The sequence below is a fragment of the Varroa destructor genome, unplaced genomic scaffold, assembly GCF_002443255.2.
Source record: "Varroa destructor unplaced genomic scaffold, Vdes_3.0 BEIS01000003.1, whole genome shotgun sequence".
In the NCBI taxonomy this organism is placed as follows: Eukaryota; Metazoa; Arthropoda; class Arachnida; order Mesostigmata; family Varroidae; genus Varroa; species Varroa destructor.
In genome coordinates this window covers 35,711,831-35,734,001 of record NW_019211456.1, presented here as the reverse complement: position 1 = coordinate 35,734,001, position 22,171 = coordinate 35,711,831, and the positions used below count along the sequence as shown (strand labels likewise).

Below are 22,171 nucleotides of genomic sequence, written 5' to 3'. Positions count from 1 at the left end.
AACAATATATAGCCGAAGGAAAAATTGCACATAGTTCATAATGATTTATTCGCTCTTAGACTTCGCCTGGTTCCCTACTTTCATCACTGGCCACAATTTTCTACCTTCTTCTCTGCGGAACAATTTTGATTAGTCTGTCTCGCCTCGTATCCATTTTTCAATTTTCTTATATTGATTGGTCAGCTTCTCGCGTGTTCTTTCATCATTAATGGTTTACTGTTTATCGAGTAATAACAAGCACACATGCCACAACACCGCTTATAATGTACACAACGCTCTTTTTCCAAGTCTGTTGCCGATATTTTCACGATTTCCGGCTGGCTGGACAGCGTACAACAGGTTACAATCCATTGCAGGTCGTCTTCACCTTCTACGATTTTGTGTGCCTACGGTGGTCAACCCAATTGCTTTCTGCACCGTTTTGAATGATTACCGTTGAAATCATCTCTGCTATTACTACTTGAATCCATGAATTGGATCCGACGATTACTCCCTTCTCAGTAATGGACGTACATACACGTAGTTGAGCCTTCGTAGCGTCGATGAATTTAGGCTCGTGTCGAACAGTTCACGCTTCCATATTACGGACATACATCAATTGTTGTCTTCTATCGGTTATACTTTAGGCCCAGTCATAATGGCCTTTCCAATTGAAAATATTAATCATTCTGTTTTGTCCATATGGGTTTTGAGAGTATCGTTCTGTATTGGACTCGTCCTTAAGGCTGATACCTACGTAGAACCTAATTTTATACGAAATCTCCCTGTTCGTCCGGAACAAGATGTAATGCGTCCCTTAATTTTCTATTACGTTCTCTTTCCTTCCACCCCAAATATTTTCGTAATTATTTTTTTTTTCACTATAGATATATACAATTGTGAGTCAACAATACTTGAACGTACAGCTCTCCTTGCCTAACTATTGTAGCTTAATTCCATGTAATAATTTTGCTTTTTGTATCAATCACACTAATAACCTTTTTTTGCGGTAAGATACATGTAGGATTTAGACTTGTATGAATTACTAGTAATATTGTTGTGATCGTTGCAACTGGCACAACAATTAAATAGCTAACACCCTAGAATTCACTCGCTTTCACGGACAACCCACAGGTCTGAGTGTCTCATTTTTAGAACACACGTGTTAATATGGAACCAGTTCCAGTTTATTTGGTGTGTTTGCGGCATCAGGCCCTTATACCGATGCTAGCACGCGGTAACCGGATTTTTCGTCGAAAATGTAAGAACAGCTTGCCTCGTTGCTAAATAACTAAATGACGCTAACTTAATTTTTGTTATCGCTTTTACATTTGTTTCTCATTGCGGCCTTCATCGCACCAAAGACGCCGTCCTTAACGTGATGCCATGTAGGCCTGCCCGAATGGCAAGGTGGCTCCATTCAGATGTAGTTATCCCTTTATACAGTACACATACGCACAAGCATATACCACCAATCGTCGCTTGTTTCATCATCATATTCCCGTATTTAGTGAAAAATAAGAGGCTCCATTGGCCACAAAATAGCAGTCGTGGCTGTTTGGCTCAATTCAGCTTCTTCCTTTGCTTTTTCTACTGTACTATGTTATTGGTCATGTAATTGGAGGTTTGTCTTCCTACATCTGTATTTTTTTCTTCTGCCGACAACCGTTTAGTCTCGTGTATTTGATATTTGATAGCAGTTTAGATTTGTTAACGTGCTTTATCCTACAACAACGGATACAATTAGCATGAGCCGAAATAATCATCTGTTTGGTCATTTCTGAACTATTAAATGTAGTACCATTAATGGAGCAAAACTCGGACATTTCAATTAGTTCACGCATCGTCGGTCGAGATTAGCAGTCTGGATTTGTGAGACATTAACAATCAATCTCTGCATTCCATTATAAACAAACCCGTCTTATCACATACATATAGTACAGTTTTAGTTTGATTTTGTAATTCTGTGTCAGTGTATCCAGTTGTTACCTCAGATTTAATCGAATTTCCGTTTTACAGAGGGTGGTTTTCGTCTGATACTTTATGGGTACACGAACGTGTGTATAGTCATTACACTAATCTCATTTTTTCGCCGTAAGCGAATTATTTCTTCATCTTTAAATGACTAAGCAGCTTTTTACTTTTTTATGATACTAATAAGACATATGGAACTTTGCGTGTGTCTTGTGGTGATTGCAGTTGCATTTGCTTCATGGATCTGGTTTTTCTTCGAATGGACGTTGAAGACAGACCAAGTGACTCTGCGGGCAATGCGTCTGTGCATCGTCACGTTTGTTTTCAGTCTGTGGTATTCATTAACTTGCTATATTTTCGCGTCGTTTTCCTCACTCAACTCGACGCATGTTAACTACGCACAAACATTGAGCTAGAATAGGGGACGTTACGCGACTGCATGTAAGTTGGTCACGTCAGTAAGTGATTTGGTGCATCCGCAAACATATACTTAAGATTATAGGCCTCGGCGACAAGCAGTGTGATTTCGGCATCGCCCCATTTTGACGTTGGCAGATTCTGCAACAGCAGCATTAGCCCCTGAAAATCTCGTTCGCGTAGAAGCTCCTTGGAAAAATGTTTGAGAAAAGCTGCACATACGTAGAGATGGAATACCGAAAAGCCACTGTCGCCCTCGGCCAGATATGTATCCCACAGACGGACAGTACATCGGAGTGGAAGTTCGCGCATTAACAGATTATTCATCCATCGAAATGTGAACTGAAGGAACTCGATAGCATGGCCTTCAAGATGGTCGAAAAGTGGCCGATCAACCCGTTGCATGAGCATACGAAGGGTGCCCACCTTGGCCTGTATACCGGGCTGTGCAAACGTATAGTTATCCTGAATGCCGTCTAACAGCATTGACATACACCAGTATGAGTCGGCCTCGATCTGCCGGAGATCAGTGGGCGCTAAACAAGCAACATCGTACACTTCGACGTCCTCATGCGGTGGCGCTAATTCGCACAGAAATACAACAAAGAACGGTGTGACCAGATCATTCATGCCTTGCACATAGCCGGATGCCGGATGCCGTATGCTCCATATGTACAGGATGCGTTCGAATATCAGCTGAACCTGTAAAATCAATAGAAAAAAAATAGGTAAACAAAATTTTACAAAGACTGCCTGAAATCTAAATATTTGTTTTCAAAAAAACGGCCAAATCACATGATCGTTACCGAACGCATTGTTTATATTCAGCAGGAACGAAAGTCGTTCATTTCTAGAGCTTTGGCCAGTACGAAAACGCTGACTAAAATATTAAAATTGACTTCAATAGTAACATAGTGAAAACCGCTCTTTGTTACGAAAATATTGCTACTAGATATACAAAGTTGTGCAGAGATGATTGCCATACTATGGGTGATGAAAACTCATCAATACCTAAGTTCGGCACTGCTAAGATAATGTGACAACTATTAATAATACATAAATATTGTTCTTCGTACCTTAAATCCATCGACGTCAGTCGTGGCAGGCTTCATGCATGCGCATAAAAAACTAGACTCATCAAAGCTTTACACAAAGAATGGCACTCAGCTATAATCACAACCATTACAAAGAATAAACAACAACAGCAACGAATCTTTGTCTTTCGTGAAACCTATAAGCATTGCATTAAAGCTTCCTAAGATTTATCCTAAAGGCGCGTAGCAAAAAAGCGCTTCGTCTTTATGTAGAACTACGCAATTGAAAATCGTTCTAAGGCTCTGTATAGTAAACGAGGAAAAAGGATAGCTACGGCTATAACCGAAGATGGTTAATGACTTCTCAAATAATTTGAATATCCTAGTAAACAACGACCGCACAAAGACATGGTATTCGTACAAAGTTCACGGCCATCATAACAGTTTGGCAACGTGCCTCTAACTATCACCTGTGTTTAATATAACTAAATACAATTTATAATTATCAGTTTACGATGTCAGTTTCCGTACCGTAGGCTGCTGAAACAGCGGAACGAGCGGTGACATTCGCGGAATATCGATGTGAATCTGCCGATATGTTTCCTGATGCATTTGGTCTTCACACCGGTTATCATAGTACTTCTCCACAAAGCCAAAATACTCCTCGCGCTTCCGATCAAGAACGGCACGTCGGCGTTCTGTGTTCGCCGGAAGATGACCCTAGAAAATTGCATGCACCGCGTGCATAATTTTATTAATCGACCTCACTTGCTTCCCACCAACTGTGATCATAATAATTATAAAAATTGTTGTTACGCTAGCATACTGAGATACATGGGACCACACAACTGATGAAATAGTGCAGTAGTTTTCGACATAATTCATTAACACATGCATGGACACACATTCGTCTGCCGAGTAACTTCTCTGACAAGACATCAGTACCACTAAATAACACGTTAAGTACCTTTAACCAATAACCATAATCAAATGTTTAGCCAAATGATGTAAGCATTGGGACTATTTCCCACGTTTACATCGAACTTTACAATAAGTAACTTCATAAGTAAGTTACTAGTAACTAATTTTTAAGAATGACAGCAAATACTACTTAAATATCTGCATGGTTTCGAGATTCATCATTTACTACTTATCACCTTAATAACATGCTATTTCTTTTTTACAATTACATTACTAAATGTCAATAATGGTATTACTCAATTCGATTCACGGAATGCAGTGATTTTATCAAGATACTCAGTACAGACATTTCCATGACGAAAGTAACGTCTATACGTTCTGCGATAAAGTTTATAGAGGGCCCCGTAGCTGTCGCTACTACAGCCGCGCTGACGCTGAATCTACCTTCGGCAACAATAGCCACAAATTTTTAGTTAGTCTATAGTGAAATCAAACTCGAGAAACTTACAGAAAGGATTTTCCACACGAGAGGTCGCACTCTTGTTGGAATTCCTTTCCAGCTCAGTGCCCGCAACTTCTCTGTAATCATTCATCACAGCAAAAAATTTGCAAAGGATTTTCTATAATAATGATTACTAGCATTAGCATTAACAACAACTAAGGGATTTCTGGTTTAGCCCGAGCATTAACTGCGCGAACTGTAACACGCCACGTGTCAGAACAGATTTGGGCAAGAACAGTATTTGCCCAAGGTAACTTGTTAAAAAAAAATGTTTCCTAATGAAATGAAAATTGTAAATGTAACAGCTAGTGGATTTGAACTGCTACCCAGTATATCTAGAGGCACGTTAATTTTACTGAGATAAAATAATTTGGAGTGAAATGGATCAATTATTTAATAAAGTGAAGCCTTAAAAAATCGGGAAGTACATTTATAACCTTACTAAATTAGAGTACACCTAAAATTGCATAATAAGCTATGGAATTAAATAGAATTAAAACCGGCGAATATTTTTCAGCATACCCTCTGCCTAAACCGGAAAGCTGATAACGCCAAATCCTTAATTAAATATAAAATTACACACATTACAAAATGTCTGATTTTAGTATTCCAATCTATAATATACATATGTTAGGTAATCTTTAGTCATATTGTATTAGGTTGTCAAGAAAATAACAGCGGTATCAGCCGTTCTTGTTTATGCTTCCTTCCTCTGCTTTGTTCGCTTACTAATAGTCAATACGATGCACTGTGAAAAAGTATATAGTACTTGACTATCGTTCAGCGAAAAGTTAGAAAAAAAACAAGCAATCGAAAAATATTGCCAAAAATTTCTTCACACTTTGATATGATGAACAAAAGTTCGCTTTGTAAGCAGCTAGAATACGCGCCATATAATAGTAAGCATCGAGAGGCACAGCGTTCGCAGCGACTATCTTCGCGAATCTATTACTTTCGACTTTCGGCAAATAAATCCTGTGTGTGCACGTCAGGACCAATTCCCGCGAGCATATTCATCGTCGTTCTTTTTGGCATGATTAGCACAGGAGGATGACTGTTTATCGCTTGTATCGACGGAGTCCTGGCTTTTTCCTGGTAGAAATATGTGCCTAATCCCATAATTATATACAATAACATGCGATCGGGACGAATATCTATGATGATATTATCACCGCAGTAGCAACAGAATCCAAACGTAGTCATGTGTTTTTCACGCTTGTATTACTGGCAAGCATTGCAGCGTAAAATGCGTCACGTGTACGGTATCAACAAGGACATAACCACCCCAGCGCGGCCTCCATCACTTAATAAAATAAGGAAAATATAATTATGTCTAATATCAATACAACAGCGTTTGCCGCCAATGATTACCGTAGATCAGAATGGAAACAACGATTGGTAAAGCTACTGTCGTTTCAACGTATTGCGGGCGATAAAGCGGAATGACCATCGATTGTGAAAATCGGAAGGTCGATGTCCTTTTGTTTATAGGGAAGGCATGTCGCCATTGTTTTTGTTATTATTATTGCAATTGGTTCTCCAGCCAATGCACCACTATGAGACGAGCTTGAAGCGACTGTGGTAGAATATACATAACTCATATAGATATATATATATATATATTAGCCACGACTTTCAAATGAAGAAACGAAATGGGTGTTTTAAAAATGACGTGTTTTTCCACTTTCCATAAAGATACTGTAAAAGACTATGGTTACTATGCGATATATACTCCAATCTCAGATATTCATTGGTTCTAGGAACAATTGGTAAGAAACTAATATTAGATAGATGCTTCTAATATTTAGACTGGTCTATTTATGATTTATAACCGACTTTCAGTCCGACTACCTTTGAATTTGCTACAAAACTAAATATAAGTACTCCAGTTAACGAGGGATCCGCCTAGTAAAGTCAAGAAATGTTAAATCAGGTAAAATTCCTGGATTTAGATTATGAGATTACTTTCCATAAAGAATGCATCATAATAACACCAGCTTATAGTGGATAGAGATCTGGTGTCATAAAAACAAAGGAAAAAGTTTACAAGGAATACATAAAAAATACGCGAAACTACTAACCGAGATCTGGCTCGTCAGCGTCGAGGATATCCTGGAATTTGTGTTCGAGCCCTTTTCGTTGAGGAGGTTCAAAGGCCCGAACCGATGGTTTCCAGCCTTCAGCGCCGCGTCGCACCGCGATTCCAGGCCGTCTCGTTCCTGTGATCGCTGGTAAAGGAAGACTGTCCCGTTCATGCTCTAGAATGCCTCGTCCGTCAACTAAGTCCTGTCTTTCGCCATTGAAGCCTAGGTTACCCACCTGTTCCTCAAGATTCTTTACGATAAGCGAGGGCGGTTTTGTATTCGGCGGCGAAATACTCAGCACTTTAGACTCTGAAAGATTAGAACCAAATCAACGTGGAGATACCTTCTTAAAAGTTGGTACAATTAAGCGTACTGAAATTATGAAAATAAAAGAGAGCAATTGTCTTCCGTTAAGTTTTTCCAAAATTTAGTCTTCGTGGATTTCGGATTTGTTTTTGGTCTAATCACTCAAATATGCAGTGCCTTTACGCTAATAAATACGTAAGTGGAATAGACGGACTGGGCCGATAAATTCGTGTGAGCACAGTTCAGCTTGTCATTGATATTAATTTTTGCAGAACAGCATGCCTCGTAGATTAACATTGCCGTTTTCTATTCTAGGTTCAATTGCTCGTATAACCAAAAATTTTATGCGTGGATTGCTCATAATTCCACAATCAACTTTATTAAACATAGCTTTATAGGTTGAATCTGAAACACGAGAGAATGTTTAACTTCTTAATTTTTTTCCGCAAAAATAGTTGTTTTTAACTGAAGAATGAACAATTATTATTTATTATCTTCTAGCAGTTGGGCAAAGCAACGTCTGAGCAATATGGCGGACGACAAGCATAACTCCTGCATTTTTCCCCACCGTGATTCTTGCGGTGTGGCGTCAAGCGTAATCATGCAACAGAAGTGTACATTTCTGTTTCCTGATCATGGCTGCTTTATACGAAATTTCTTCATTATATCCTTCAATTTTTGACAGTACATTTCAACCGTTATCCACAAGCCAGGACTTATGAAACGGTAGTGGATCTACCTGCGTTAGGTTATCGAACAAACACTATAAGTATTTATACCTGTATATTTATTTGAAAGTGGTGTCGCCGGTTCAGTGGCACTCATCGACTGACGTAACCACCTGTGAATATCGTTGAAGATCAATTTTTCATCACGCGTCACAGTTCGGCACAGGGGTGGGTCATTATTGTAAGAGAACAAAGAAAAGCAAGCGTCTATCTGCCTCTGTTTTTGATCGTCTTTCTACCTTTATTTACGGCTAACTTGACCAAGATGAACAAGTATGGTATTTTTTACAAACATTCGATTTAATTGCTAACACCCTTTACTTTGGGACGGGTCGGCTACCACTACAGCATTCAACCTTTCCTCACTTGCTTTCGGACGGCCTTCATCGGAAGCGAGTTTTCCTGAGACTCATTTCAGGGTTAAAATTTCCGTCCCAAAATTTTTTGAACCAACGGTTAGCACTGTTTTTTAATAAAAGAAGCTACACCGATAGCAAATCTTATAAAATGCTTCGCTCTACCTTTAAGAAGGAACTATTAAGAACTAAGAAGGAAGGAAGAATACCATTCGGACTTTCAAATTTTTTTGGCTCATCCTCAAGAAGTTTGGTTACATCCCAGTGAATGGTCTCAGACGTCAAATAATGCAAATGCATTTTGAATACAGGAAGGTACCTGTAAACATCGCACTGTTATAAAATACTGTTACCTTGAAATATAAACTAATGTTTATCAGGTTTCACACAGAACGGCTTGGTATTATGCTCGGAATTAACTGGAGAGACGTCGAGGTACTTGCCTGTGTAATTCACATTCTGTCAGTGCGATCGTATTCCGGTCAATCAAAACAATACATCGATATTTTCGTTCTTTCACTACTAAAATTCATAAAAAAAATCACTATTAAAAACTTCGGCACTAATTTATGGTACATACAAAAAGGATTTGCAAAACATAAAGGTAACTCTTGTGTAAAGCCTTAAATTAAAGGATTTTCTACAATAGATTAATAGAACCTTATTACAAATACCTTTACAACCCGTATGAATCTATTCATTATCCTAAACGATTAGCGTTACGGTCAACTGTCTCGACAGAGAATTTTTCAGAGACAATGAGGGATTTTAATCTTTTTCTACTTATTGAAATTATATACTGACTGCAAGAAACTCGCAAAAGCTGCAGGCAAAAAATAGATGAAGTCACCACTTGTCACTTAAACTTAGCCTCTTTGTGACGAAGTTAGAAGTGCAGTAACCCAAAGTACCATTTAACTCTGAGATGTGATGCCAGATGCCAATTTATAACTAAATTTCGCAACATGATCAGCTCGACAAACGATACACGCGACTGTGTCAGCTACCACAAGGAAGTGATTTCGCCCAAATAAATCCTTATTGCTTATTTAATTTATCTCAAGTGATATTAAAAAGGTCTGAATGTTTTATACCATGTGTTTTTCTATGCTTCGAGTTTCACATCCGGTACCGCGATTTGATATTGCATCAGACCGACGATTGGCCCCCACCATGAAACAAAGTCAGTCTTCTTATACCCGGGTTTGAACCTAGACTACAACGTGTCTTTAAAATTAGCAAGCAAATATGCTATATATTTAGCTGTCGCATGGACAATATGCGGCGGAAACCCTCCGGCAGAACACCTCAACGATAGAAACTACAGCGGTGTAAAGTTGTTGTTCATATTCAATCCACTCTACAGCCGTCGAGGAGGCAATTTTTACGCAGTGTAGTATTTTTGAAGGGCAATAGATAATTATAGTTGAATGGGAAAATTTTCGTATCTTGGCGGTTGTTTCGTCTGCGTGTAGCATTGGCACGAAGACGAGTATGCTAACATCGCAAGGAAACAAATGCGGCGGAACGCTTCTTTGCCTCTCGTGCAGGGAACATGCATTTAATTGTGACAGGTTCTGTATGCATAGATAACCGTTCTGGTGCAGCGAGTTATTGAGAACAAATCTCAGGTAATTCAGAATTCGAATATTAAACGAAAGATCTATATTGGAAGCGCTGATGGTAACTTTAGTGTATTTACCGATGGTCAAATGTACGAATATCCGGGACTCGCTTAAATACTACCTTAGATCAGAGTAAACCAAAACAATTTCTTGGATTAAAACAAGCAAATGTTTCCAGCCAGTCGAAAGAGCTTGTGAGAACTGTCATTTTAGAATAGCTGTGACTTAGCAAACAACAGCTTACGAAGGAAGCAGCGGTTAAGATCTTCTTAAGATATTTTTGTCTTGACCTTCCACGTAAGTCATAGTCGAATATCTCTTGCGTTAAATTTGAAATAACAGACATTGTATATTATATATGAAATCAGAATAATGTAATATTTATCGATTAAAAAATAGCAAAATTCTAAGAGTACAAAAGGGATTCTCTTAACGTCTCCGGCTGCTTATCTTTGGCCAGCAGCGCTGCGCAACTAGTCCCGCAGATCGACAATCAATAGGCGCTATTGACTGTGGTTAAAAACCAAATGCATCAGAATGCTCCATCACCTGTCTGGTCACCTTCAGTAGAATGATTTACAAGGTTGATCCTTCGTGGATCTAGTAAGGTGATTGATTAAGAAACGAATGGCAGCTTATACTTCATTTTAGTTTAGCTAAGATTTCAATTTGACTTGCAATGCTGTTGCACGCTTCAAAGGTCAAACCGGACAAAACCGGCAACACAAAATATATGTTATATATGTAAAGAGCTTACAAAATAATGGACCGATAGATACACAAGCAAAAGTAGAATACTTATCTGTCTAGTGTGCGTGTCCCTTAATAAAAGTATAATCATGGTGTTCAGATCATAGCACCATAGTAGCAGAGACTATTGCAAGCTTATAATTCGCTCGCCGTCAGAGCTCGATAATATTTAACAGCAACTATTCACAACACTTATTATTTTAGAGCACATCGTTGAAACATAATAGTGATATGTTTGATTAAACTTCAACAAAGCCAAAATATCTACATAAGCACCTAATACTAATATTGCGCATTCGTACAGAGTCGCGCATCCGTAGGAAGGCAGCACGATATCCACTTAATCGGTAACAGATTTCTACCAACGAAATCCACATTGTACTTTCCCCTACATCCATCCCTGTTCAACACTTCCACGAGATGTCAATGAAGAAATTGCTGACTCACCCGATATGTGGCAAAACTCGTCGTCGCCAACATCCCAAACATCCTCTGTTGCTGCCTGGAAATTCTGGAAGGAATTGTTCGCGCTGGCCAGCGCTGGTTTCGATGGAAAGGCCCGCTCATTTAATGGAATTGTCCTGCAAAAGAAATAATAAATGCGAAAGAAATCTAAAAAAAACTATGGAAAAGACTGAAGCAAAGGCAGCATATAGCCTATCCGTGTGACCATTTCCAAATTGACACCGTCCCTACACTGAGCAGTTACGTGTTGAGCCTAATATATTGGACTTTGGGAGAATTCGTACAGGCCTAAAAAACTTTTCATCCCGTTCGACGAACATATTTCCTATGTCAGTGTCACATCTGCCACAATTCCGTTGTTTCTGATAAAAACTAAGTAATCTATCTATGACTAATCTCTTTTCTTGCTTTAAAAGTGGCACCCTTGACCTGTTGTCAACTATGTAGTCTTCGACGTAAACGACTGCGACGTATGGTTGTAGAATAGTATTAGGATACTGTTTTACCCCGAGTCGACTGGTCTAATCGTGTCTGAACGTGTATGGGCAAGAAGACGCAATCAATGAAGTCATCCGCTTTTTTGGCAACACTAACCACAAAATGTCAGCATATCTTGTCTATGGCACAATTGGAGACTGGTCTGCGTGTAGGTCTGGCCAGAAAATTCAAATGTGATTGTGTCGCAAAGGTCAATTATGCCCTTAGCTAAAGTTAATACTTTGTTCATTGTTTAACAACACATTCCCAAAAGATTTGAGTTCAGTGTTAGAACACAAGAGATTTAATTTACGTTTTTTAATTATTTACACGATTAAGTACGCATTTTGACTACAATCATATCAAACTAGTCCAACTAAGATGTTGCAAGAAGTCCTCAAAAATAAAAAGAAATAAAATCTTGCCAAAAGGCCATGAAGCAAATAGAAATGGCTCTTGTCCTCCGTTCATTGCCGCATTAATTACCTCTAACTTGTACAGCTGAAACTCACCTTTTCCATAAAAATACTTCATCTGTTAACAACTCGAGCTATTTAGGGCAACTGTTACCGATATATATATATATATATATATATCGTTCGCGTAACTTTTTGTTCGATCTGGTGACTAAAGTCTCCATATCTAATATACGTACGATATAATCGAATAAATATCCTAAAGATAATTCAGAATAACCTACGTATAGGAATGTAGCTTCGGAATAAAGAGCATGCAACGAAACTTTAAGAAGCCAAATAAAATTTCTGTACTTTCAGAGTAATTTAACTAAATTACTGCACATTGTACAATTACATATTGTAATTCAACTGGCTAATGAAATGCTTTTACCTCACTAACGTTTACATCACTTTACGCATAAGTCATCGAGACATATTGTTAATAGTCTTTCTTAACTGTCAGTTTAGTTATAAAAACCCGTGTGCTATAAAGCACTATACAGTAATATTACAATTAGCTAACTAGTTCTGTTTCTTTTCAACTACTGAACATAAATGCACATTTGCCAAATTTGTGTATTTGTAGTACGTGCGGAAGATGTTTCAGGTGTAAAGCTAAAAAAGCAACGTACCAAATCTTTTTTTGTCAAACATAACTGGATAGTGGGCTGCTACTACTACATAACTATAGAATAAAAATGTCTGTTTCAGTTTATATATATAAAGTGTAGTTCACAAAATGTCTAAAAAAAAGATTTCTAAATTGGTGCATTGGATTTTCTGAATTGATCCTATGGAGTGCTTAGCTGTGTTATTATCATTTATAAGCAGTGTGCTCATTGAACAAGGTCGGCCTAACAACGGGCTTTGGAACACACACGTATACTGTTACAAACAAAAACAAATTAGTCTTGCGGAATGCAGATTCAAACTTTTCGAACTTTGTGCTTCTAATAATATAGCACAAAACAAAAACAAACCTTAACGAGCCACATTGCACGCCACTTGCGACACTGTTTGTTGCACTGTTTCCTGATCGGCCCCTTCCTTAAAGCGTCCCGGCAGTATCAATAATTTGTTAGGTTGTATTACGAAGCACTAAATAGGTCCACCTCGAACTTATAGATATTAGTTCGTAGTCAATCTGTCCGTGTGCCCAGAATTTAAATATCGTGTAGATTAACTTACACACCAACACACATAGACACATGTACAGATATAACGCACATGCTTTAACATTTCAAGCTATCAAATTCAGAATTGCTTCTAGGCTGTCCACGGTTTATTAACATGCCAAAATTAGTAAATTTCCATCATTGTGACGCTATGACAGTAAACATTTTCTCCTAAACATTTAGACGTACTTTCCTTGAGACAGATTTATAAAACTGGTTGCTAGGATTTGATAGGAATTCTGTTCATACACGAAACAATAGCATATCAGGATCAAGTAGCTACAGCCAACAATAGAAATGTGCCCGGGAAACAGCTGTTAATACGCCATTCGGAAGTTGGCTTTGATACATAAAATGAATGTGTCATTTTTTTTATTTACAGGTGTAATGTGTTAAGTAACAATGGAATTTATCGAAACATAGGAACTTGAAAACAGAGAAAAAGGAAACGAAGATACCGTTACTACAAAGTGGAAAGAAAGAAAGTACAAAAAATATGGTTGTGAAAATATTTCTAAACCTTTAATTATTTTTTAGTCCCAGATAAAAACATGAAACGCCAAAATCGATCACATACAAATATGTGCGGCGATCGCACAGAATCAAACGATACAGACTGATGTTCTCTAAGTACACATTCATGCATCGCGAGGAACGCACAAGAAATATCACAACACTTCAGACTGTACTAACGACTATATCAAATACATAACCTTCAGCTTTACTATGAAAGCATCTACATAAGACAGCTAACAACTCGTCAGTGCTCACCCATTACATAACAATACCATGAGTAACGAAAAATGTGCACAACAAACTGTGGGCTAAAAGGATAGATGTACAATTCGCGGAATATGGGGAGAAGGGTAACATAAAGCGATGATCACTACGGAATCACAGGTTGATTACAAGTAACTGGCTAGCTGGGTTGTTTGTTTCCCGTAGCTGTCAAGACGGCGACCAGTCCCTTTTTTTATATATATTTTTTATAGAGCTTTGATGAAAGCGGGTGAGGAGAACAAAACTTATGAACAATAGACACATAGATACCACGGGGGTGAAATGCTCCAGCCATGGAGAGAATCCGACGCAACGAAAATGTCAACGGTGAAGAAAGAAGTATCATTGCAAGTGAACCGTGTGCTGTACTGATATATATATCGGGATCCTGAATGTTGGGGAGGGTAACGTATATGGTTTTTAATACTATTCGATTTTAGCGCCTCAAAAAAGGGAGGATAGGGAAAAAGTTAAGAAACTGGTTTGTAAGCGATCGAAGCTCAATGCCATCGTCGGTCTGCATCGTCTAAAGAATATCAGTAGTACTAATTACAGTAGCAATAGAAATACTTCAGCCATACGGTGGTCACCTCTTTCACTTAATTAGCGCAACTATTTTCAAAGCATCGTTAGTGGATAGTACATTAGCTACCCAAAGGTGGGCCAGTGCATCGAAAACCTGGAGCGCATTGACAGTAGATGCCACAGCAGTAGTCAATTCATACAAAAACTAACCAGTCTACTTACCTGCGCCACGACTTTTGCCACTTGTTATTGTGATGGTACAGTGGTGACTTTACCCAGCAAACGATAACGGTGATCTCTACCCCAACAAGTACAACTGTCTTTCAGAGTGCACTCTGATGCGTGGGTGTGGACCTTGCGAAGTCTCTATACACATACGTATGCACATCACTATCGTAAAAGTGACTGAGTGATTGACTAAGGCCAACAGCAACGAGAATGATGATGATAGCAACGGGCTACTGCTGCAGGCAGGGAGGCAGCAAGGTGATAAAAGCATGTAGCGGGTTCTACGATAGTAGCGACCAATAGTCGCTAGTCGATAGTATTATAAAGATAGCAATAAACGATTGCGACAACAGCACTGTGCGGCGTACACCGCGAAAAATCGAGCCGCTACTCGCAACAGATGCAGCAACGTCAAGTAAGAGGGGTTCGTCTGGTGGGCAATAAGCGTCCATCGATGCGCTGGGGAGCGGAAAACGCAAACGTAGCCTCATCGTTTAATGCAATAACGACTAACCAAGGTTGCTACTGATATTCGTTGTCGTTGCCGTTAACTGGTGGACGCGCGAACCGGCTCCAACAAACTCTTGCTTTTTCGCCGATCGCCATTGGTTTGTCGGGACTGACAGTGGTACCACCTGAGCGCAGATGGTAAGAGCAAAGGCGGTGGTGCCTCCAGCTGGCGTTGCTATTCCTGCTCCTCCGCGGCGGCGGCTTTACCACTGACGCGGCTCGTACGCTATCACTCTTCCACTGGGCCAGATTATTTCCTACTTTTGCTATAACGGCAGCAACAACGACAACATGCCATCGCAGGTACGGCTAATGCTCTTTAGTATTGTGTAGTAACACAGCGATATTACAATATATGAACTGCTACGACTGTTATGACTGTGATAGTCACAAACAACAGCCGCCGCGTACGGCGCTATGCAGGGCGGCGAGCACTACCAATGCCCCGTCACCTGGGATGCTGTGGAATCCAGCTCGATACCGCAAGTTATTGCCGTGCCTCCACTACCAACATCAACATGCTCTCATAAGACAGACGTTCGTTGTCAGCTGCTCATGATTTGGGTGGTCACACGCATGCCGCTTCGTCGCTCTCATCATGAGGGCTTTCGCTTTTGGTTCGCCCACGGAAACTGGTGTAATTGTGTCAAAATACTAGTCGTACTGCAGCAGTAGGAGAATATGGAATACAGACAAATGACTACTTTCTGGGTCGACTAGCTGGGCTAACGTTGTCTGTCGTCGGTCACTAGCTGCACAATAAGGGAGAAGGCGATAAGGAAAGGGAAAAAGGTAAATGAAGGTGAAATTAGACGGAAAGCGCGGTGCAGAGAAGAGCGAATGCGCTCATTGATGTTCCGAGTAATAATAATGGTGCATTCAGTTGTCGAAATGAATAATTGATATGATATTGCTACTGCTACTGAACGAATTGACAGGCCGTGCGGAGCATGTACAAATGTCGTCGCTAAGATTAACTTCCGTTTTTTATGTAAATGCATTGTGGTGAGTTATGTATACTCATCTGCACTTTTCGAACAATTAGTTTAATAATAACAGGAATATTTTAGTTGCAATGATATCCACAAATGATACCATTATACTGAGCCTTATGGCGGATAGTGCAAGAAATTGCTCGCCGGGCTTGGAAGCCTTGTTGCTTTAAGGAAAAAATCTTTGAAGCCTGGCCAAAACATTGGTAGCTGCCAGCAGGAGCAGAAGGCCAATATGTCGCACTATTTGAAGATGGCACTGCAAGCGATAACATATTGTTTTGCAGACGAGACTACAATCTCATACGATACTCAATGAGGATGACCTTTTATAGTCAGCTGCAGCAACATCAAGTATCAGAAAATGGGGCAGAAAGAGTGGACTTTGTCCGCTGTCATCTTTTTCTGCTGCCACTTAACAATTTTAGCACAACAAATCATTAGTTATTTTCGTGCTACGTATGAGATACCTAACAGAAAAGGCTCACAGTTTGCTAATTTAGTTAAGTTAATTACGAGCATTTTCGATATATTTGTCAGAATACAAAATATGACGTTTATATTTTCTTTGCAGTTTTTTTTCCTTGGTTCCTTTCTGTCATGCTTTTCACTAAATAACAGTTCTGATTTAGCATATGTATTAAGAACTAATTGCGCCAACGTACGTCGAAATAATAATCGCTAGCGAAGCCGAAATTCATTTGTTCAGTGTATAATAGACAAACGGATCACTGCCGCGTCTGGAAAGAATGCATCAGCAAAATACCGCAGAAAAATACTTTCGTTTTTAATCTATTTCTAACTGACAATATTTATCAAACTAGAAACAATATCAGGTCCTGTGGTAAAACTTACCTGCCAGGCACTGATCGGGTCGAATACTTCTTCCAAGTGTTACCATTACGGTTATCGTTCGTGGTCTCCATCTCAACAACGGTAAGGCATGTCCACAGGCCCTGAGCGAGACCACACAACACCCAGCTACCACCGATTAGCAGGCGAACGTCTCGACAGCGGCAGTAGGTGTAACTTAGGCGGCGTGCACTGGGCACCCCACCGTAGATAGACGAACAGAATTCGCTGACAGGCACTCAGTTACCCTAAAACTACTTCTACGCCAATAGCAGCAGCATTACGACACAACCGCGCAAACTCTGATTATAGGTACACAAGTTGGTGTTGACGCGACCGACCTCCCGCGGCCGTCCAACTGCCGACCGATCGTTTGCTCGAGCTTTCTGAGCTCTACTTCGCCACTGGTAAAGACCAGGCCGTATTTCGCCTTTTTTTTTGCTGGTTCTCCACCAGCGATAGATACATAAACGGTGGGTCTATTAAACTTCAGCTTTTCGATTCCACAACGGCGAAAGGTCTCCTTGTTCGTTTGTTTTCACCGGTCGTTCAAGGCGCCACCATTTACACCCAGGACTCCGCATAGGTATTTTTCGTAAAACGATTGATGTCATTTAGCTCTTTCCGTGGAGTAATTGCAAAATCGCACCGACCAGTTGCTACGTAAGCACATGCGTACACGCTATTTAATGCTGCTGCATCACCACATCTCTCTTTACCGATACATACGCCGCAGCTCCCGCCCCCGCCGCCGTATCGAACGACAACAATAATAAAGAGAAGAAAAATAATATGAAGAGATGGAGCGGATGTTATTCCGACCATTCAGCTTCTATTTCTAACTGCCGCCATTCTTACTGTCGCCTTTTCGCTTACTTGCTAGAACTCGACGAAGACCAACAAAACCTCGTCAACAACAACAACAAACACAATAACGGTCAAACCTCCACAATCATAGCATGAAAAATCAGCAGTTTTAAAAACAGTTGGAGGACTAGCAGTGCTTACCCTATTAACAAGCACGGCCGAACAGAAACATTTGCGTTCAGTAACACTCAGCATTATTGTATACTAGGCCAGTGGCTACTAACTACAACGAAAAAGATGTCGCGATATCAAAGTTAAACAAATCATGCGAGAGCTGGGTAGAACGATCATGATGTGGGTCGGTGTAAGGTAGAATGTATAGTAATAATAATACTGTTGCTTCGTTGGCAGTTGTCGTTCACCTGCTGTTTGGTCTCTCTCCCGCTGTGGCAGCCGCTCCCGATGCCGCTCACCTCGGCTGCTGGTGCAGTTCGCACAGATGATTGGCCGAAGTGCGGACAAAATAGGCCGTAGGCAGACACAAAAACATACACAGCTAGATAAAAATACGCACGGCCAAAAAAATCACAGACATCGCAGCTCACTCATGATGGCAGTAACTGGCACTAACTACGATCGGCAGAAGAATCACCACAACGGCAACTGGTACTCACTCAATCATTGAACTCAGTGATACACACCACACGGGACAGCAGTACGACTGCTATTGCTGCTCCTTTTGGCTTTATTACCACTAAATTAGATTATATATTCAACAGCCGAATTTCTGTGGGGTGACTCCTTCTATCGTTGTTCGTTGTTGTTGTCGTCGGTTCCAATGGGTCGCTGGGGTAGGCAATCAAAATCAGCAATATATATCCAGACAACATTTCATGTAATCGCCACAAGATACACTATTATTCACTACGCTAACGTATGTGAATGGCTTGCCTGGCTGGCCGCTTGTCTGATCAATTAGTGTTGATCTGTTTTTTTTGTTACGCCCTCTCTTTCCATCTTTCTATCTGTGTCTTGTCGCTGCGGTGCTGATAGTACACTAATATTCTGGTCGCTATTGGTGGGGGCCTGGCTGCCGCCGTAAGCGTCGTCGTGTCCTGCGAGACGACAGGTGCTCTCAGCAGCAGGAATTCCTCTCAACGCTGGCGCTGATCGTGAGATCGCAATGCAGCGCCAACCCTGTCGGCCCTACACACTGGCCGCTATTTTAGCGTGCGGAGCGCAAGCTCACCCAAGCAACGATTTGTGAAGCTAGATTGTGCCAGAAGCCTATCAATGCTTCTAACAAGCGTTTAGGTTTTAAGCGAACGCTCTTCACGTAAAAGCATTACTATTTTTAGGTAAAACTGTTATAATAATGAATATTTGGCATCTACTCAAAGGCAGTTGAAGTAGCTGCATATCTGATAGTTTTGCACGATTTTCCCGCTAAATTAGCATGCCGTCCCTTGTGCTCAGCTGTCCAGTTTGCGGTCTGTACGGATATATCAGTAAACAAATAGTGCAAATGAGATGGAAGGATGGCTACGGGATAGTTTATCCGTCGAATTCGTCTCTTCAAGTTTCATGCTGAGCTGGCAATGTGAGAGACAGCAATGAAAACGTGAGAACGCCCTATGTAGAACCAATCGTTCAGGAAAACGTAAAGTTTGGTGAAGTAGTTGACGCTAGTAGAGACGTCCGATTGTCTGAACTACGTATATATAATACTATATAAACCGAGCTTTATCATATATTTGATTATATGATAAAGCTAGAGTATAAACACGACTGACTTTCAATTACACTTAATTGAGACTAATATTTCCTACTCTATTATAGAGTATTTTTTTATATTATTATTTTTATTATAAAAACATTAGAAATCTCTTTTATCTCTTTTGTCGGTTACAGCCTTGAATGCGCTTAGCGAAAGGCACGTTTACACGGCCGTCTAGGCGTGTAATGAATGTTGCAGAACAGCTTGCCGATATTAGCCTACTGAGAAATGAATCGAGTACGGTCAACACTATTCGAGCGTGTATCGTGTAATGATTAACACAATACGTCAAATTGGTTCGGAAAATTCAAACCAAATAAAATCGACTCATTTAAATACCTAGACTAATATAAGTGTTTCCATTTGCACGCAGTAACGTCAGGAGCGAAAAATTCTTGTTTCCTTGTGTTTTTAATAAAAAAAGTTTTGATTGATTTTCAGGCGTTGCTGAAATATGTCGTAGATGTTAGTTAAACGCCGTTAAACACAGATGCCCCCAGGAGTGGCCCCCTGCGCGTAATCCATGTAGTCCTACAGAAAAATCCCTAGTTCTTGCCAAACGGACGTACTTACAATCAAGCCTTTTATCAAGATGAGCACACTGCAAATGGTATTGTCACTTTGGTTTTTGTGTGCGCTGTTTATTCTAATGCTGGCGCTCCGGCTGGATGATCGCACACAGTGGAGCTCTTTCGGCGTATTTACGCCAATGTGGATGTTGGACGCCAAACTACTCGCCATATCGGGGTACAAGGTAGCGGAAACCAGGCGGAAGAGTTTACTTTTTAGATTTGAGTACTTGTGATGTTACCGCTGACCACTAGTGATGCACTAATTTATTAAAGTGTCTTTTAAATCATTGAAGGATCTTGCGCATCACGAACTTTCGTTTGTGTAGGCCTCAATCATGTCCTGCTCTTTGATATTGACGAAATAGGGTTGATACTACGATTTACTTTTGCTAAAGATATTAATTAAATTAATGCAATTCAAGTTGAAAAAACCCTAACAAGCCAAAATTATTAAATATATGCCAAGTTTAACTTAAACCGATAGTCTAAATTGAATCAACGTTGTCACAAACAAATATCTTTGTATTTAATGCAAAAATCACAAGAATAATTTTGTCTACCAATGCATTTTCTTGCAGTATTTTTTTAAATACCATGAGTCATAACACCATGCTTTTTTGTGAATGAATTCAGGTATACAGCCGCCTGGGTCGACAGCATTTCGATCCAACATGTCTACGCAAGCTGCTGTTTTTCCTCGGCGTAGTAGTAAAAGCGTCGTTTCAGGCGTTACTCTGTCTGCGCCTCGAGTATCTTCCTCACTTGCCGTGGTCCGTAGTTTTCATCCCCTTTTGGGCTGCCCTAATTTTTTTTCAAGCCAATGTCATTGTTAGAGTTTATTACTTCCTCGACCTTGCACAATAATGTTGAAGATGTCGGGTTACGAAAAACCAAAATCGATTCAAAATAGCTCCATTCTCCACAAAAGGTTTTACGGGAATAGCAGATTAAAGTGCTAGTTAATTATTGTCAAAAAAATTCAGTGTATACCTGCGAACAAGTAAATTTATGACATGTATCGTTTAAGTTACGGCTGGAATCGTAAATAATTTATGTAATATTTAATCATTTAGCTTAAATGTCAACTTCCCAATGCAAATTTCAGGCTATACTGCAAAGTTCACAAACAAGTTTTATATGTGTATACGCATTAACGGGATCCAAGTTCACACGATCCAAATGTATACAGCTGTAAATATTTCGAAAAGTACAGAGAAATAGATATCGATAAATAGATAAGATTGATTGAGGTATAAATTGAAAAATAATTAGAGAAACACAGTAAAGTAAACAATAAAAAAGCAGTAAACGTATTAGAAAAGAATACACTATAGATGCTTCTGTGTCTATACTTTAGATAATTAAATATTTTATTTACATGTAATAACTTGTTAATTATTAGCGCTATCGGTACGAGAGTTATTATTTTCGCTCCGTTTTTCTCTTGTCGCGGAAAAATTTCGAGTCGTTCTTTATTTGCATTACGACGGACTTAAACATTAGCGGTTTCAATTAAATTTCATTCTATAACACTGACGTCAATGTTTTTCAAGTGTTTTTCAATTATTAGATAATACAATTCTGCGTCATTTTTCGTTTCTCATCAGATCCTTTGTTTCCACAGAGTGATCCTTTTATAGATTTTCTCCTTTCTTTTTGTCATATTCCTTTGTTCCATATTTGTATTTCTTGGTACCGCATTTGCTTTCGTTAAACTTCATTCTCTCCTTCATTCTGCCTTCGCTTATACAGATTCACCCGTATGTCATTATTCTTGCTGTCACTGTCCTTATCATTGTCTACTGTAATAATAATTCATTGTAAGAATATTACAGAAAAGATTACACAGTTCTGCTCCACAGAAACATTGTTAATCT

At 39.6% G+C, this 22,171-nt stretch overlaps 2 protein-coding genes across 18 annotated transcripts; one reads left to right on the top strand and one right to left on the bottom strand.

Moving 5' to 3' along the window:
- Positions 1-7: 7 nt before the first annotated feature.
- On the bottom strand, positions 8-19,128 carry Tbc1d22 (TBC1 domain family member 22). 12 transcript variants are annotated; one of them, XM_086984505.1, is made up of 7 exons: positions 18,368-19,128; positions 17,142-17,797; positions 11,124-11,288; positions 6,909-7,220; positions 4,834-4,904; positions 3,936-4,124; positions 8-3,072 (listed from the first exon to the last, which is right to left on the bottom strand). In XM_086984505.1, exons 2-7 carry the CDS (start codon positions 17,185-17,187, stop codon positions 2,404-2,406), a joined length of 1,452 nt encoding a protein of 483 aa, XP_086840631.1. In that variant the 5' UTR covers positions 17,188-17,797; positions 18,368-19,128; the 3' UTR covers positions 8-2,403. The 12 variants fall into 12 exon arrangements, with proteins under 12 accessions (XP_086840631.1, XP_086840635.1, XP_022656473.1 ...); XM_086984509.1 differs by lacking the exon at positions 17,142-17,797 and adding an exon at positions 7,997-8,058 and having other exon boundaries at positions 11,124-11,257; positions 18,368-19,127; XM_022800738.2 differs by lacking the exons at positions 17,142-17,797; positions 18,368-19,128 and adding exons at positions 7,997-8,058; positions 14,779-16,046 and having other exon boundaries at positions 11,124-11,257.
- On the top strand, positions 16,281-21,627 carry LOC111248420 (transmembrane protein 60). Of its 6 annotated transcripts, none has more exons than XM_022800749.2 (4): positions 19,334-19,566; positions 19,857-19,959; positions 20,164-20,476; positions 20,928-21,627. In XM_022800749.2, the coding sequence occupies exons 3-4, from the start codon at positions 20,315-20,317 to the stop codon at positions 21,156-21,158; spliced, it is 393 nt and encodes a 130-aa protein (XP_022656484.1). In that variant the 5' UTR covers positions 19,334-19,566; positions 19,857-19,959; positions 20,164-20,314; the 3' UTR covers positions 21,159-21,627. The 6 variants fall into 6 exon arrangements, with proteins under 6 accessions (XP_086840646.1, XP_086840644.1, XP_022656484.1 ...); XM_086984517.1 differs by having other exon boundaries at positions 19,857-20,018; XM_086984520.1 differs by lacking the exons at positions 19,334-19,566; positions 19,857-19,959 and adding an exon at positions 16,281-16,299.
- Positions 21,628-22,171: the final 544 nt, after the last annotated feature.

Bases quoted from the DNA above. Each gene is read 5' to 3' on its own strand.
- Tbc1d22 (XM_086984504.1), bottom strand. From the start codon at position 17,187: ATGGTAACACTTGGAAGAAGTATTCGACCCGATCAGTGCCTGGCAG. The intron at 4,125-4,833 runs GTAAGTTTCTCG...GCAATTTTCTAG, and splicing joins TCGTGTGGAAAATCCTTTCT to GGTCATCTTCCGGCGAACAC. The intron at 3,073-3,935 runs GTACGGAAACTG...TTGATTTTACAG, and splicing joins CGCTGTTTCAGCAGCCTACG to GTTCAGCTGATATTCGAACG.
- LOC111248420 (XM_086984520.1), top strand. From the start codon at position 20,315: ATGAGCACACTGCAAATGGTATTGTCACTTTGGTTTTTGTGTGCGCTG. The intron at 20,477-20,927 runs GTAGCGGAAACC...GAATGAATTCAG, and splicing joins TCGCCATATCGGGGTACAAG to GTATACAGCCGCCTGGGTCG.